The sequence below is a fragment of the Eretmochelys imbricata genome, chromosome 15, assembly GCF_965152235.1.
Source record: "Eretmochelys imbricata isolate rEreImb1 chromosome 15, rEreImb1.hap1, whole genome shotgun sequence".
Classification (NCBI taxonomy): domain Eukaryota; kingdom Metazoa; phylum Chordata; order Testudines; family Cheloniidae; genus Eretmochelys; species Eretmochelys imbricata.
In genome coordinates, this window is record NC_135586.1 from 33,611,183 (window position 1) to 33,628,734 (window position 17,552).

The following is a 17,552-nucleotide window of genomic DNA, read 5'->3' on the forward strand; positions in this document are numbered from 1 at the left end:
TGGCTGCCACTATCCTAATCCTGGCCTCATGATTGCTGGGAAGTATGTTGTGCACTTGAAATATGATGTTGAGGTCACAATAGAAACAGGTGCAAAGCCTGGAAGCATCAAAGCGTCCCTTGTGCAGGGAAGTGAAGCCTGCTGTCCAGACACTAGCATGGGAATGTGGGGGAGGCTCAGGCCCTGAGCTGTGGAAACTATTGCTGCTTGTTTCAGCCGCTCTCATTGCAGCAACTTCCTTTTTAAATGGCATACGAGTTGCTGAAGCATTTATAATGCGTAAACCTACAGAACACTCCAGGTTAAACACACCCTACCAACCCTCATGTTGCAGTGCAAATGTCCCAGAGGTTACAGATGGACACATACATTCAGGCATCATGAGGACAGCGGGTTTGTCTCTCTGTCACATACATTTCTACTTGGTCACCTCTCTCACTCACACATACACATGCCACCCCCACCCCCGGCCCCCAAACCGCTGCCTGGGAGCATTTCATGATTACACATCTCTCACCCACAAACATGTCCCCACCACGGTACCCTGGGATTAGGGTTCTAGACACGTGTATGAACATCCCAGGGATTACAGGGCTCTCCTAAATTCACAGCTTTCTAAGCATGTGTGTGTGTGTGTGTGTGTGTGTGAATCATAGAATATCAGGGTTGGAAGGGACCTCAGGAGGTCATCTAGTCCAACCCCCTGCTCAAAGCAGGACCGATCCCTGACTAACTCATCCCAGCCAGGGCTTTGTCAAGCCTGACCTTAAAAACTCCTAGGGAAGGAGATTCCACCACCTCCCTAGGTAAGCATGTATCAAAGACGTGCTTATACTAGCATTCGCTATGTCTGTGTCGCTGCCATATTAGATTTTTGGCAATTGTCTCCCCTATAGGAGAGGCCAAGATAGTTCATGTTCAGGACTTCTGAGACACACTTGCACACTCTGCTGCCCCTTATTAGTGGATTTTGGCGGTGTGATTGACTATGCTTATATCCCTGCTTGTTCCTGTTCCTTCCAACCTTCTTGTCAATTGATACTGATAATGCCATGCAGTCATTTACCAACTATTACAGCTCCATTGTGTCATCCTCACCTTTTGCTTCTGTCAGTGATATCTTTAACTTTTGTTGTAGGGAATCTTGATTGTCAGCCTTACCATCTGAAGCTCGCTGGCTTAACAGTTTGACTGAAAAGGTCATTGCTTTGGTAGGCAGCCCTATGTTCACATCCAGACTCGATGCAGGGCATAAGAATGGTATAGGTTTGTCATGACATGTCTCTTGCTACTACAAGTGACCTCTTAGAAAACACTTAGTAGGCATTGTGGCTCGGACACACAAACTTTAAACTCTAAGCATCCCATGTCGACTTTGAACCAATGAGCACCACCTATTTAATTTGTTTGTAGCTCAGGCTTTGTTGAGCATTTTTCTCCCAATTTTACCTTTAAGACCTGATTGGTTCTCTATATTTGTACTTCTGAAAAGAGGCCATCCAAAAACAGCAGAACATTGGCTATGAGGCAGATACCTTCTCAAAGTCTGTGACTCCCTCACCTTTGTACATTGCCAGCTAGAAACATCTACAGCAGAGGCAACTCAACACGTGTTGCTGCAGCAGCTGAAAAGATGGTGTCATTTATATTTGTGCTTAAAATGACCTAAACTATTACAGCAGTCAAAGCAGACCCAAAGTCCCGATCTCCACAGGGTTCTCACATTCATCTCATTTTGTGGGTGTGCAGGACACCTACTGTTTTAGAGATTCTGTTTTTATTTTAAGCGAAGTGGTTTAAGACCATATTTAGAAGGATGAGAGAGCTGACAAGCTCCAGATACTTCAAAATGGTTATAGCAGCTGGTTTTCCCATGTCTGGTGTGCACCATGGAACTCCAGAAATGGTCTGTCCAGATCCTTTGGAAAACAAGGAGAAAGAGGAAAAAGATTATCCCCAATACACTTTGAACTGCAGGAGAATAATGTGTCTCATGGCGTGACTGTCACTTTAGTGTCCCACAAGGAGGTTGCAATCATCTTGTTGGCTCTTAAATTTTTTCTTGAAGATGGAGATGGAGGTGGATGGCTTGTAAAAAATACTCCAGATCTCTCCTGCAGTAGTTGCTTGGTGAGAATCCCCTATCTCAGCTGAAGAAGGTGCCTGATGAGATCTAAGAAACAGTTATTTTACAATTATAGTTTTAATAACATGCTAAATTGTTTGGCGAGCTGCTATTTATTTTATTACCACTATTATATTATTTGTATTACAGTATGTCTGCAGGCCCCAGATAAGACTGGGGAAGCATTATGCTAGGCACTCTACACCACATAGTAAGAAACCATCCCGCCCCATATGGTTTACAATCTAAATAAACTAGACAGAACAGGATGAGAGGCGAAACAGAAGGCACAAAGAAGTGATATGAAAAGGTCATAGGTTTCAGAGTAACAGCCGTGTTAGTCTGTATTCGCAAAAAGAAAAGGAGTACTTGTGGCACCTTAGAGACTAACCAATTTATTTGAGCATGAGCTTTCGTGAGCTACAGCTCACTTCATCGGATGTAGCTCACGAAAGCTCATGCTCAAATAAATTGGTTAGTCTCTAAGGTGCCACAAGTAATCCTTTTCTTTTTGAAAAGGTCACAGCAAGTCATTGGCAGAGCTGGGAAAAGAACCCAGATCTTCTGAGTCCTAAGCCAATGCTTTGTCCACTTGACCATGCTGCATTATTACTAAACAACAATCTGAAGTATAATTAAAGCACCATTAAAACAACACTATAAAATTGCTAAAAGACTAGCTATTTTGGGAGTATTTAAAAATGGGGAGAGGGTTCTGTTCAGGAGCTAATCAATGTTAGTAACGAAAATGCCTCTTAAAAAATTTTGTGTTTACAGATCCTTTCTGGACTGTAGAATAAATTCTACATGCCATAAGCTGCCACAGCCAAAGTGCAGTCATCCAGTGATCCATGTGCAAAAGTAGAACGCCTATCAATAAGGTGTCAGAGCGCTAATACCTCAGGATGAGGCTCAGGTAGGAAGTCACATATTAAAGGCTAACCATGCAAACTTAAAACATCAATCTGCCACTGTACAGGCAGATAATGTAAAAAGGGTAGTACCTTGTGATCCTCGGTGCTCCAATCTGTTTTTTGTACTAGCTGCAAGTGGTAGTGAACCCTAACAAAAGGTAAATTAAAACAATTGTGCCTCATTGGCATAAGGACAGGTGTTGCTTTTGCAAAGTGATGATGAGAGCACATAAAGCAAACTGCAATTGAAAAATTTTCATGTTGCTTCTGAGACACATAGGACTTTCCTATTTTAATACAGCCAAATACAAGGTCATATATCTAGGAACAAAAGATGTAGGACATATTTACGGGATGGTGGGTCCATAAAGAACATTGGAGTTATGATAAATGACCAGTTAAAAATACTCTCAGTATGATACTTGTGACTAAAAAAGTTACCATGAGTTTTGACTGTATAAACAGAGGAATATCAAATGGGAGTAGGGAAGGGATAACATCGCTTCATGGTTTGGTAGGACCGCAACTGGAATTCTGTGTTCAGTTCTGGTTGCTACACATTGAAAAAGGATGTTGAAAAATTGGAGAAGATTCAACGAAGTGCTACAGGATTGATTTGAGCTCTGGAAAAACACACGTTATGGTGAGAAAGTTAAGATCAATCTGTTTAGCTCACTGAAGAGAAGTTTAAGAGGTGACTTGATTGCAATCTATTTCTACCTACATATGTAGAATGTATCAGACAGTGGAGGCCTCTTTAATCTAGCTGACATAAGCATAAAAAGGACCAATGGCTGAAATTTGAGCCTAGAAAAGTTAAAACTCAGAAATAAGGTGCACATTTTTAACCAAAAGGGTAATTAACAATCACAGCAGATTAACCAGGTATGTAGCAAACCCTTGCTCACTTTGAAGTCTTCAGCTCAAGACCAGCTGTCTTTCTAAAAGGTATATTCTAGTTAAGCCATAAATTATAGACTTGATGCAGGAATTAATGGACAAAATTCTATGGCCTGTGTTCTTCAGGAGGACAGACTAGATGATTGTAATAGTTTCTTTTAGGCATAAAAAAATCTTTGCATCAATCCTGAATGGTGGTCAGAAGAAATAGCCATGTTCTCAGCCTGGTGCACTAATGGTTTTCATGCCTCTGTTGCTAGTGAGAACACAAACAAAGAGCGCTCCTTCTTCTACAATGACCACTACCCAGTAGGAAGACTTCAGTGATTTTGAAAAAAACTTGAGGATTGTGGTGGATAATCAGCTGAACATGATGATAATACAGTAGGGCACAGATTATCCAACAAGTTCTTGAAATGCATTGGAGACAACTTTTATTATAGAAGGTAGAGAAAGAGACTAGAGGAGAGGATATTCTGCATTTAATTCTGACAAACAGGGAGGAACTAGTTAAGAACCTGAAAGTGGAAGACAGCTTGGATGAAGGTGACCATGAAATGATAAGAGTTCAAGATTCTAAGGAATAATAGGAGGGAAAACAGCAGAATAAAGGCAATGGACTTGAAGGCAGACTTTAGCAAACTCAGACAATTGGTAGGTAAGATCCTGTGGGAAGCAAGTCTAAGGGAAAAAAGAGTTCAGGAGAGCTGGCAGTTTTTTAAAGAGACATTATTAAGGGCACAAGAGCAAATTATTCCAATGTGTAGAAAAGATAAAAAGTATGGTAAGAGGTCACCCTGGCTTAGCCAAGAGATCTTCAATGACCTGAGACTCAAAAAAGAGTCATAGGTCAAATGACAAAAGATGAATATATTTTAAAAATCAACACAAGCATGTAAGAACAAAATTAGAAAGGCCAAGGTACAAAATGAGATTAAATAAACTAGGGATAAAAAATGGTTACAGAGCATTTTACAAATATGTGGGAAGCAAGAGGCAGACTAAGGATTGGGTAGGCCCATTACCAAATGAGGAGGGAAAGACAATAACAGATAATATAGCAATGGCCAAAGTATTAAATGCCTTTTTTGTATCCAGTTTCCACCAAAACTTGGGATCTGATGACTAACATAGAGAACAGTGTAAATGGCATAGAATCTGAGGCTAAAATAAGAAAAGAACAAGTTAAGAATGACTCAAAAAAGTTAGATGTCTTCACATCAGTAGGGTCTGATGAACTATGTCCTAGAATACTTAAGGAACTAACTGAACAGATCTCTGAGCCATTAGTGATGATCTTTGAGAATGCTTGGAGGATGGGAGACATACCAGAGGGCTGGAAAAGGGACAAATATAGTACCTTTCTACAAAAAAGGGAATAAGAACAACCCAGAGAATTATAGACCAGTCAGCGTAACTTCGGTACCAGAAAGATAATGGAGAAAAGAATCAAAAAATCAACTTGTAAGCACTTAGAAGATAATAAGTAGCAGTCAACATGGATTTGTCAAGAACAAATCATATCAAACCAACCTAATATCCTTCTTTGACAGGGTAACAAGTCTTGTCAATAGGGGGAAGCAGTGGAAGTGATATAGCTTGACTTTAGTAATGCTTTTGATACGGTCTCACATGACCTTCTCGTAAACATACAAGAAAAATACATCCTAAATGGAGCTACAATAAGGAGTACAGAACTGGCTGGAAAACTGTGCTCAGAGAGTAGTTATCATTGGCTCACAATCAAGCTAGAAGGTACATCAAGTGGGGTCCCACAGGGATCAGTCCTGAGTCCAGTTCTACTGAATATCTTCATAAATGATTTGGATAATGGCATATAGAGTATACTTATAAAGTTTGTGAATGATACTAATCTGGGAGGGATTGCAAATGCTTTGGAGGACAGGATTAAAATTCAAAATGATCTTGACAAACTGGAGAAAGAGTCTGAATTAAATAGGATGAAATTCAATAAGGACAAATACAAAGTACTATACTTGGTTGGGCATAATCAACTGCACAGCTACAAAATAGATAATGACTACCTATGATGGAGTACTGCAGAAAAGGATATGGGGTCAACAACATAATCCTGTTGCAAAAAAAAAAAAAGAGTGAGACACAAGAAGTAATTATTTCACTCTACTCAGCACTGATAAGGCCTCATCTGGAATACTGTGTCCAATTCTGTGTACCACACTTCAGGAAAACGTGGGCAAATTACAGAGAGTCCAGAAGAGAACAACAAAAATGATTAAAGGTCTAGAAAACATGACCTACGAGGAAAGATTGAAAAAAATTGGGCTTGTTTCATGCTGGAGAAGAGAAGACTGAGGGGAGACATTACAGTCTTCAAGTACATGAAAGGTTGTTATAAAGACAAGGGTGAAAATTGTTCTCCTTTGCTGTGAGGACAAGACAAGTAGTAATGCGTTTAAATTGCAGCACCAGATTTAGTTGAGACATTAGGAAAAACTTCCTACCTGTCCAGTACAAATTACCAAGTGAGGTTGTGGAATCTCCATCACTGGAGGTTTTTTAAGAACAGGTTAGACAAACACCTGTCAGGGAATGTCTAGATAATACTTAGTTCTGCCTCAGTGCAGGGGATTGGACTAGATGACCAGTCCTACATTTCTATGATTTTATGAGCTCCAATGTGATGCTGTTGCCAAAAGAGATAATGCAATCCTGGGATGCATAAATTGGGAACCTCAAATAGGAGGAGGAAGGTTATTTCACCTCTGTATTTGATACTGGTGCAACCGCTGCTAGAAGGTTGTGTCCAGATCTGGTGCCCACCATTCAGGAAGGATGTTGGAAATACTTGAGAAGGGCTCAGAGAAGAGCCCTAAGAATGCTCAAAAGATTGGAAAACATGCCTTATAGTGAAAGACTCAAGGATCTCAATATATTGAGTTTATCAAAGAGAAGATTAAGGGGTGATTTGATTACAGTGTATAAGTATCTACATGGGGAACAAATATTTAACAATGGACTCTTCAGTCTATCAGAGAAAGGTATAACACAATCCAATGGCTGGAAGTTGAAGTTTGACAAATTCAGAATGGAAATAAGGTGTATATTTTTAACAGTGAGAGTACTTCATCATTAACTGACACAATTTACCAAGGACACAATTTATCATGGTGGTATCTGCCTTACTGACAATTTTTAAATCCAGGTTGGATGTTTTCTCTAAAAGATCTGCTCTAGGAATTATTTTGGAGCAGTTCTCTGGTCTGTGTTATACTAGGGTCAGATGAGATGATCATAATGGTCCCTTCTGGCCTTAGAATCTATGAACGGCTGAAAGTTGAAGCCAGAAAAATTCAGACTGAAATAAGGTGTACATTTTTAACAGTGAGGGTAATTAATTGGAACAATTTATCAGCTGTGGTGGTGTCTCCCTCACTGGCAATTTTAAAAGCATGATATGCTCTAATTCATACACAAATTAATTCAGAGAAGTTCTATGGCCTATGTTATACAGGGGTTCAGATTAGATTATCTCACAATGGCCCTGCTAGCCTTAAAATTGATGGCTCTGAGTATGCATTTATTAATATCTTTTGGCAGACATAAAATCTTTATTTAAAGTCTTCAAATGATGGAGAATCCACAATGTCCCTAGATAGGTTGTTCTAATGGTTAATTACCCTCACTGTTATGGAATTAGACCTTATTTCTAGTCTGAATGTGTCTAGTTTCAGCTTCCAACTATTGGATTTTGTTTTGCCTTTTTCTGTTATATTTAAAGAGCAGTCTAGTATCAGAAATGTCTTCCATGTGTAGGTAATTGTAGACTAAAATTAAGTCACCGCTTAAGCTTCTCCGTCAATTAGGTAAAAAGATTGAGCATCTTAAATCTCTTGCTAACACAAATTTTCGAGACTTTGAATCACTTTTGTGGCTCTCTGCTGCTGAAAAATTGGAATGCGTAAAGAAGAGAGAAAGAATATAGACTAGCTGATTCATCACTGACAGAATGGGCTGCTCTTTAACATTTCATTAATACTTTTTGCATTAAATATTAAAATAATCAGCCTTCCTCCTAACAATGCTGAAAATCTTTGTTTAATTTCTTCTCCTCTGTAATTTTAGTCTGTATGAGAACCCTCTCACCCCTGGTAACATGAATGTCCATAAAATAAAAACAAAAGGGATCCTCCAATTGCAAATTTCATTCTACAAAGAGTGGAAAGGTAGAGATGTGCTTTATCTGGCAAGTGATTGAGGAGACACTGAAAATAACATATAACCCATGTTATTGAACATAACTAGTCGCACAGTATAAAAAGGTGAGAGCGGTTCCCTCCAGGACACAAAGAATTCCACATGTGGGCCTGAATCTGTATGTCCCACGTACACTCAGGAAAACTTAATCCTATACTTACTTCATTATGTAATGCAGAAGTATCTTTGCCAATATGGCTGAGACAGTTATGATGAAGAGAGCTGTGAGGCCATATACTGTCCACTCTGTGGAAAAGAAAAAGGCATATCTTCTAGCACATTAATTTGCTTATAGTTTTAAAATAGTGTATATGCTTTCTGTTTTAACACACTTTCTCTTGAACACTCAATTGAAAGCTTCCATTTCAACCGATGTTTAAATTAGAGCAACTGAAGCTGAAAGAGATCTTTTACATTCCAATCAGTCCATCCCCACTTGGCCAGTGCAAGATAGTTCGTTATAAAATTTCAAACTTCAGAGTAAATACCAGGAACTATTTCCTTACAGAGATTTTAAAGCTGTGCAATTGTCCATCTTTGAGAAAGATGGAAGCACATTCCTAGGGAATTTTAAAAATAAACTGAACAAAGCTTATGGGAATGTACATAAACAATTCTCCATTTGCAAGGAGATTGGATGATCTCACATCAGTATTTGCCCTGTTCTCTTCCCATTGCAGACTCTGCTCAGTGTTTGATCTGCGTTGTACTGTCCTGTTCTGTGTCATTGCATTCCTTTAGACTGTAGGCTGTTGGACATTGCACCAGATCCTTGACCCCCCTCTTTAGTTCCCTTTGTCATTCCAGCAGCACAAAGGGGATTCAAAGATGCCTTGAAGCAGCAGCTGAAGATTCTCTTAGTACAAACGAGTTCTAAACTAGTGCAGCCCAAGTGCCTCCTGATCTTTCCTCCACACTCAGGCTTGAGCATGTCATGGGTGAGACAATATGGTGCAACATGCTCTGGCAAACCTGGCTGATAGAAGAGCTCCAAGGCAGAGTCTTGTATTTGAAAATGCAAGTTAGAGAAGCTCTGAGGCCCTCAGCAGTCTCAAGTATCAGGGTGGCACAGAGGTAGAGTAAAACCACCTAATGACCCTCTGGTTCTCCCCACGTGCATTTAGCACCACTTCGTGTCACTCTTAGTGATCTAGCCTACTCTTATTTGTTCAACGCACTGTACCGTACAGTAAATGTACATCACTAATGCAGCACACAGAGAATGACAAGAAAAAGAAAGTCATTTCATAATCTGTATGTCAGTGTATTTTCCCTGTTGTTTCTGCCCATCAATTCCCTTTGGATATTACCAGACATGATGCTAGGGGGATGACTCGGACTGGTTGTGATGACATAAAGTATCTTTGAAGACTGGGCTGCATTGATGCGGAGATTTGCTTGTTCAGTTATCACCTCAGTAAATTTCTGATTGACTGTAGTAATGTCCTGCTGTAGCTTTTCTTTGATAGCTGAAAATACAAGAAGTTATACAAACAAGACCTTAATTTACTTATTTGGGCATAGTTTTTGACTTTGTATTTTGTTACACAAGAACTGTGACTCTGTCTGTTTTAAACTGGGAACTTAGACAATTATTTAATGGCTGATGCTAGGAAAGTCTTATCAGTCACTAGGATGCAAACAACATGGATTTTCTGAATGTCAATTGTTAATTGAACTCTATTCGACCTAGACCAACATGTTTTCCTTCTAAAACCTTAGATGATAAATAGAGACATATATAAAGGAGAATGGGCCAGATTCTGGACCCAACCCATATACTCTGCTTTGGAGGCATATAAGGGCCATAAAAGGGCTGCAACAGCCCATGGGTAACTTTCTCCAGCACAGGAGCTATGTGAAGCTGGCATATGCAGCCTTGTGCCAGCCCCCTTTGCAGCACCTACTGTAGGGGGCTCCCCAAAGTAGGAGAGAGAGGGTAGCAATAAGCACTCAATGATACAGTCCTTCTGGGCTCTACAGAAACCCATTAGCAGCTGTAGGGAAGCTACCATACATTAGAGCAGCCCTAGGTGCCATACCAGCTCCCAGCACAGACAGACTCTCCTTCTAGACTGTGCCTCTCAGGAGGCACAACTCCAAATCTAGCCTAATAATTCCAGAGGGAGTTTCTCCAATAATCACATTGAAACACAGGTACATGAAAAGAACAAACTCTTTCCAGGTGCCTCTTTGGGGTTATTGAATTGTTTTGAAGAAAAAGGCTCTGGCCAAGAAAAAGACAGGAAGATCCACAGCTATTAGAATACTATCTCACGCTTGCTCCCTACAATACTGAAAAGGAGACTCTTCTACCAGTGTATAAACTGAGACCAAGCAACAGGGAGTGTCAGAAAAAGGAGAGAGACCTTGCTTATCTTGAAGGATCAGAGAAAAGCAGCTGCACTGTGTCTCAGATGGATAATATACATTGTTTTGTAATTAGGACAACAGAATGGCTTCTCCAGATCTCAGGAGATGATGCTAAGGATTGCAGTTAAATATTCCGCTTTTTTTGTTTAGCATGTGTTTTCTTTTTTTACAGCCTACTTGCTATTAAAAATCTAGCTTACTTAGTGAATCTTAAAGTGGTGGCTCTAGTTAGTCTGTTTTAGGGACAACACACTGCTTGAAGAGTTGAAGCATTCTATGATATTTCATTGTGGACTGATAAAGTTAGTATGAGTGGCCATCTGGTTACTGGCTGTCACTGAGGAGAGAGACAGGTTCTATCTACAAGACATACAATTAGAAACTCCGAAGATACAAGAGATGTCTGTGTCTACACTATCATTTTCCAGAGGTGCTGGAACAATTTGTATAGTGGGGGTGCTAAGAGCCATTGAACCAAACTGTAAACGATGGAAGCCACTCTGAGCCAGCAGGTACCGCATTGCCTCCAGCACCCCTACTTCCAGCACCTATGCCTTTTTCCCTAAAATTTTCTTACACCAATCCAGCTTTGCTGGCATGAGCAATGGTGAGTGTTCTAGCACAGACAAGACGAAAATGATCTGAGCAAGATGACTTGAATGTAATTGGTACAGTCACAGAATCCCAGGATACTTTCTGGCTGAGTGGAATATACAGGGAGTTAGAAAGCACTAAGGAAAAACAGAAGGTGCAGCTGGACTACTGGCAGCATTTTATTTCAACTTTAGTCTTTCTTTCAGCCCCATCATATCAGGTGTGGGGGAGGAGGAACCAGGGGAATGGGCTTTTGGGTTAGCCCATAGTTATTTGAGAAACAGCTGAAGGGCAGACTACTAAATCAAGACAGAAGTTTGGGTGGGAGGCCTTACCACCTGGAACTCTGATTACACTAAAAGGAGGACCCTTAGATGTATGATATGAGTTAAAATATGTGTTTTCGCTGTGTCTGTAGGGCAAGTCTCTATGTGGCCTAAATACCTTAGAAAAATGGTCCATCAGGAGCTAGGTATGGAGCAGTTAGCCTCTTACCTCTGTACACGACAGCAAATCCCTGGGCCTGATTTATTTGATCTGAGAAAAAATACAAAATGACAAAATCCAAAGAGACATTAAAAGAGATGGGAGGCTGGTTTCTGCCATCAAAACGAGCCAGCACATGGTAGGTGTAGCCATCCAGCACCTCCACCATGTCTGTGGAGTCCTTGATGTCAAAGAGAATGAAGTTGAACTGGATCTGAGATGCTCCTGGAATTTGTATGGTCCAGTAGCACACCCTGCCTGTGGCATAGGCGTCAGGGAAATCTGGAGAATAGATCACAGATGTTGGGGAGGTATAGTTCCCCCCACAGGCACCAATGAGGGCTGTGGGGAAAAAGAGAAGAAAAAGAATGAGTGAAAATCAAATTTGTATAGTCTGTACTTCCAGAGCATGTTTCATCTAAGAATAAATCTGATACACTACAAACATCAAGGGCTTAATTATGGCTTTAAGCTACAGATTTGCACTGGGGCAGGAGACGCTGGGAACCCCAGGAGATACTATGTCTCAGACCAGAGCAAGATGCTTATATAGGTAACTGGGAGCATGGTCATTGTGCTACCCTCTTCCAGGGTGCAATGTGCACTTCTTTCACAGGAGGCCAACTCCACGGATATGGTGCAAAAGTGGGGGGCCATCAACCTCTCTCATTTCTTTCAGAAAGCCTAATGCCAGTTTAGGCTGCAATTGTGCCTAGCTCTTGTGCACAATTGTAGCCAGCAATTTGTGCCCTCTCCTCCCTTGAGCATCCCTCCAGGGCTGGGGACAATCTGGTCATAACGAGCTAACCACTAAGCCTCACCAGTTCCCCTCTTACCCCTGTGAGGTCAGTACGTGTAATAATGACTCTTGCTTATGGGATATTTCTTCACTTCCCTATAATTAAAGCATTCTTAGCAGAGTTTTATCTTTTTTATGTAATTGTTTTAAAATTTCAAGTGTTTTGTTTTTGTACAATTAATAAGTAAGCCTGACACATGGATAAATGGAATCACTTGGCTAAGAATAACGCCCTATCACAGGCTCCGTTGCAAACACCTTATCCATGAAGCTGAAATGTTTCCAACATACCAGCAAATGTTTTGTATGCAGTAATGCTTGAGGCTACTTTATCATCTTTTGTTCAGTGCTGCTCTGGTTCTCACTGCTATCATTTATGTAAACTAATACATCTGCTGGTACATGATTTTGTACAGAAAGAGTCCATGGACAGTGTATTGGCTGATTTCCAAAGATATTAATGCAGCACCTCTGATGTATACTGTGAGCATCAGTGCTTAATCATGATCTTTCTGGCTCTGATTTACGTTATTTCAAATGCCCTTTCTTGGGCTGTTGACAGACTTCTCAGCTCAGCCATTATGTCCTGATGCCAACTTGAAGATCAGGTATTATTGTCAGATTTTACATCAGGGATTAACCCTTTAGAACATGGAGTGGAGAGGAGACATAAAAATACATTTATGCAGAAAGTGGTGATGGTGAATGGTGGCAACTTTGGTTGGATCAATTCCTGGAAATTTCATCACATGACAATCTTTAATGAAAAATTAATCTTTAATTCTTGGAGACTCCCGGACAATCCTGGAGGGTTGGCAACCCTAGCACAAGTACTTTTATTTTGTAGTACTTCTAAGAAATCAGACCTCTCAGACTAACAACAACAACTTATACCACTTTGGAAAAAAAACCAGAAGATAAAATTTTTAAAATAGCTCAGCTATACTGTTCCAGCATTGTTGGTAACATTACTATCAGGTTTCAGAGTAACAGCCGTGTTAGTCTGTATTCGCAAAAAGAAAAGGAGTCCTTGTGGCACCTTAGAGACTAACCAATTTATTTGAGCTCATGCTCAAATAAATTGGTTAGTCTCTAAGGTGCCACAAGGACTCCTTTTCTTTTAACATTACTATCAGTTACACTAATTCTTTTAATGGGGTGTGTGTGTGTGTGTCTTCACATGTTTAAAGCTATGTATAAACAATTAATTCGCACAAACCCCCCCCCCCGGGAGACAGATATGTAAATAGTGTTATACTGCACCCTATTAATAAAATAGAACCTTACTGTCACCTTGGTCCCCTCTAACTCAACTCTAATCTGTGGCCATTAGGCATTTTCCATGTTAAAGGACAACTGGGTAGCACAGCCCAACAGAGAACTATGCAACACTAAACTGCCGAGCAGTGTAGCCAACTCAGATTTATTGAGAATAATGTGATTTTGGCTCTGGCTGCGAAGAGTCTCGTGATGATACTAAAAGCTCCATTCCTGTGTGGGGAGGGGGAGGGCTCCGTTTCCATACAAAGCCCTGTAGCCTAATGGAAAGTTCAATGACTTAGAAGTCAAGATACCATGAATTCTAGTCCCAGCTCTTTGACTGACAATACTTCTGTGTCCTTCACAACACATATTATGAACAAGATCTCACACATGTAACCAAGAACTTACCCATGGTCACTAGTAGAGCTGGAAATAGAACAGAGTCTCTAATGCAACAGCATCAAGTCTCATCCACTTTGCCAAATTCTTTCCAAGGGACATATCAAATTAGGTGATTCTGTAACCCACCATGACTCTGTTACCTCTTAGTTGCTAGACCACACATTGAAACTTATTTGAGCATAGGCTTTTGTGGGCTAAAGCCCACTTCATCAGATGCATGCAGTGGAAAATACAGTAGGAAGATATATACACACAGAGAACATGAAAAAAATGGGTGTTGCCATACCAACTCTAATGAGACTCATTGATTAAGGTGTGCTATTATCAGCAGGAGGAAAAAAAACTTCTGTAGTGATAATCAGGATGGCCCATTTCAAACAGTAGACAAGCAGGTGTGAGTAACAGTAGGGGAAAATTAGCATGGGGAAATAGTTTTTAGTTTGTGTAATGACGCATGCACTCCCAGTCTTTATTCAAGCCTAATTTAATGGTGTCCAGTTTGCAAATTAATTCCAGTTCTGAAGTTTCTTGTTGGAGTCTGTTTTTGAAGCCACACTATCAGAGGCTCATCTACCAATGTGATATATACCATCATGTGCCAGCAATGCCCCCCTGCCATGTACATTGGCCAAACCGGACAGTCTCTACGCACAAGAATAAATGGATACAAATCAGACATCAAGAATTATAACATTCAAAAACCAGTCAGAGAACACTTCAACCTACCTGGACACTCAATTACAGACCTAAAAGTTTCAATTATTCAACAAAAAAACGTCAAAAACCCTAACACGGCTACCACTCTGAAACATATAGAAACTTGAGTCTGTTACTACTACCATGCTAAGAGCACTCTAAGGGTTCTTTAGATCAAGTGGTAGCTCTTTACATTTTTACATCCAGAGATTCCAGGTTCAGGTTCTCATATGACCCAAATGGGGGTTGTTACTTTTGGCTATGCTGTCTGTAACCACAATGTGCTCTCACGGCGCACAGTATAAACCAAAGTGTCGTGATGCCTAGTGTTCCATGGCTGTTTCAGAAAGTATGGTGTCTCCCTGTATGTGCTGGTCCACTTAGAGCAGTGGTTCGCAACACAGAGGTCTCCCAGGGAGTACATCAACTCATCTAGCTATTTGCCTAGTTTTACAACAGGCTACATAAAAAACACTAGCGAAGTCAGTACAAACTAAAATTTCATACAGACAATGACTTGTTTATACTGCTGTATAGACTATACACTGAAATGTAAGCATAATATTTATATTCCAATTGATTTATTTTATAATTATATGGTAAAAATGAGAACGTAAGCACTTTTTCAGTAATGATGTGCAGTGACACTTCTGTATTTTTATGTCTGATTTTTGTAAGCAAGTAGTTTTTAAGTGGGGTGAAACTTTGGGTATGCAAGACAAATCAGACTCCTGAAAGGGGTACAGTAGTCTGGAAAGGTTGAGAGCCACTGACTTAGAGGACAAAAGCAGTTGTTCCTAGAGCTGTCTGTGTTGTGAAGCTGAAGATTGTAGGTTGATGAGCCATGTGAGCGTGGGAAAATTTACATATTATAAAAGTTGATGTACAGATCCTGATGCAATAGTTGGAATGATCTGAAGTTGCAAATCACTGTATTTAGAAGTGAATTCAGATGTTGTGTTAATATTTGTTTTACCATTGCATTTTTATTATTTGTATTTGTAAAAATAGGTGTAGCAGACTGAGTAGTTTTAAGCCTGAGCAATGTGGGAGATGTTGCCTGTGTGTGCAGAGCAGGAGTGGGCAAACTATGGTCCGGGGGCCACATCCTGCCTTTCAGACGTTTCAATCTGGCCCTCAAGCTCCCGCTGGGGAGCAGGGTCTGGGGCTTGCCCCGCTCTGTGCCATGGCTCTGTGTGGCTCCCAGAAGCAGTGGCATGTCTCCCCTCTGGCTCCTACGCATAGGGGCAGCCAGGGCGCTGCGTGCACTGCCCCCAGCCCCAAGTGCTGCCACTGCAGCTCCCATTGGCCAGGAACCATGGCCAATGGGAGCTGCAGTGGTGGACCTGTGGATGGGGCAGTGCACAGAGCCACCTGGCTGTGCCTCCACATAGGAGCCAAAGCGAGGACATGCCCCTGCTTCCGGGAGCTGCTTGAGGTAAGCGCTGCCTGGAGCCTGCACCCCTGAGCCCCCTCCTGCACCCCAACCCCCTGCCCTAGCCCTGATTCCCCTCCTGCCCTCTGAGCCCCTTGGTCCCAGCCCAGAGCACCCTCCTGCAACCCTAACCCATCATCCTCAGCCCCACTCCAGAGCCCACACCCCCAGCTGGAGCCCTCACCCTCCCCCCCCGCACCCCAACCCCGTTCCAGTCCGGAGCCCCTTCCCACACCCTGAACTCCTAATTTATGGCCCCACCTCAGACTCCTCACCCTGTCCTGCACTCCAACCCCCAATTTCATGAGCATTCATGGCCAGCCATACAATTTCCATACCCAGATGTGGCCCTTGGGCCAAAAGATTTGCCCATCCCTGGTCCAAAGGGTGGGAGACCATGCCTGTGCAAGCTCCAACAGGTCAGACCTGATTTAATACATTTATCTTCCCAGAAGGCAGTCTCATTCTCAAAAATGTAACATCAGCACCTGTGCAGGATTAGCTGTCTCGGAGAATTGCAAAGGAGCTACAGACCCTCTCTCCTGTTGGGCAGCAGTATGAATCTTGCCCAGCTCAACAGGGTTTAAGTTTTGTTCCCATCGCATGGAAGTTTGGTGGCCCCTGTATGGGATGAGTTTGATTCCCCGTTCTAGTTCCCACATCACAAACTCACTAACCTGCTTTGCACTAATTGTAATATACACTGAGCAGAGACTGTCCCTCACTAAGGGCTTCTCTATATGAACAGTTAGCATGCGGCAAGATGGAGTCTAAATCTACCTCACATTAGCCAGCCATGCACTAACTGTACATCCAGGCCCTGCTCCCACATCTAAAAGCTCCATAGTGCACTTCGATCTACCCCACTTTGAAACGGGAGTAGATCAAAGTGCATACTTCCCAACATTTCAAGTGGCTAAAGCAGGACACAGCGCAACTCAGGTTTGGCCACTCTATAGATGGGGACAGAAGGGCAGACAGGCAAAACCCCATGGCAATCCTGAATGCAGGAAATATTCTGCTTAATCATGACAAGAGGTTTTGAGGATCAAAGTAGGACAGGCCTGCAAACCCCAGGACAGTTGTTAGGTGTAAGCGCGCCTTAGTGAACTTTTAGTGCACAGTTGCAAGGTCCGCATGGACAGTTAATGCGTAACTGGCAAGCACCCATGGACTAACTGTTCATATAGACTTAAACACTTAAGACTTGTCTATCATAAAGAGGTCCCAATGTGCATTGGACCCTCTAGTGAAAGTTCCTGCAGCTGGTGCCAAAATTGTCTCACTCACTATAAATATGAGAAAGGTGGTAACACTAATTGTCTTGAG

The 17,552-nt window shown here is 41.5% G+C and overlaps 1 protein-coding gene across 1 annotated transcript in view; it reads right to left on the reverse strand.

Moving 5' to 3' along the window:
- Nucleotides 1-1,797: 1,797 nt before the first annotated feature.
- KREMEN1 (kringle containing transmembrane protein 1) overlaps nt 1,798-17,552 on the reverse strand; it is a 144,604-nt gene continuing 128,849 nt past the window's right edge. The window contains exons 20-23 of the mRNA XM_077834744.1: nt 11,638-11,970; nt 9,486-9,644; nt 8,337-8,421; nt 1,798-2,173 (exon numbers count right to left, since the gene is read on the reverse strand). Of these exons, the coding sequence (XP_077690870.1) occupies nt 2,011-2,173; nt 8,337-8,421; nt 9,486-9,644; nt 11,638-11,970 (740 nt within the window). The 3' untranslated portion in view covers nt 1,798-2,010. The remainder of the gene's footprint in view (nt 2,174-8,336; nt 8,422-9,485; nt 9,645-11,637; nt 11,971-17,552) is intronic.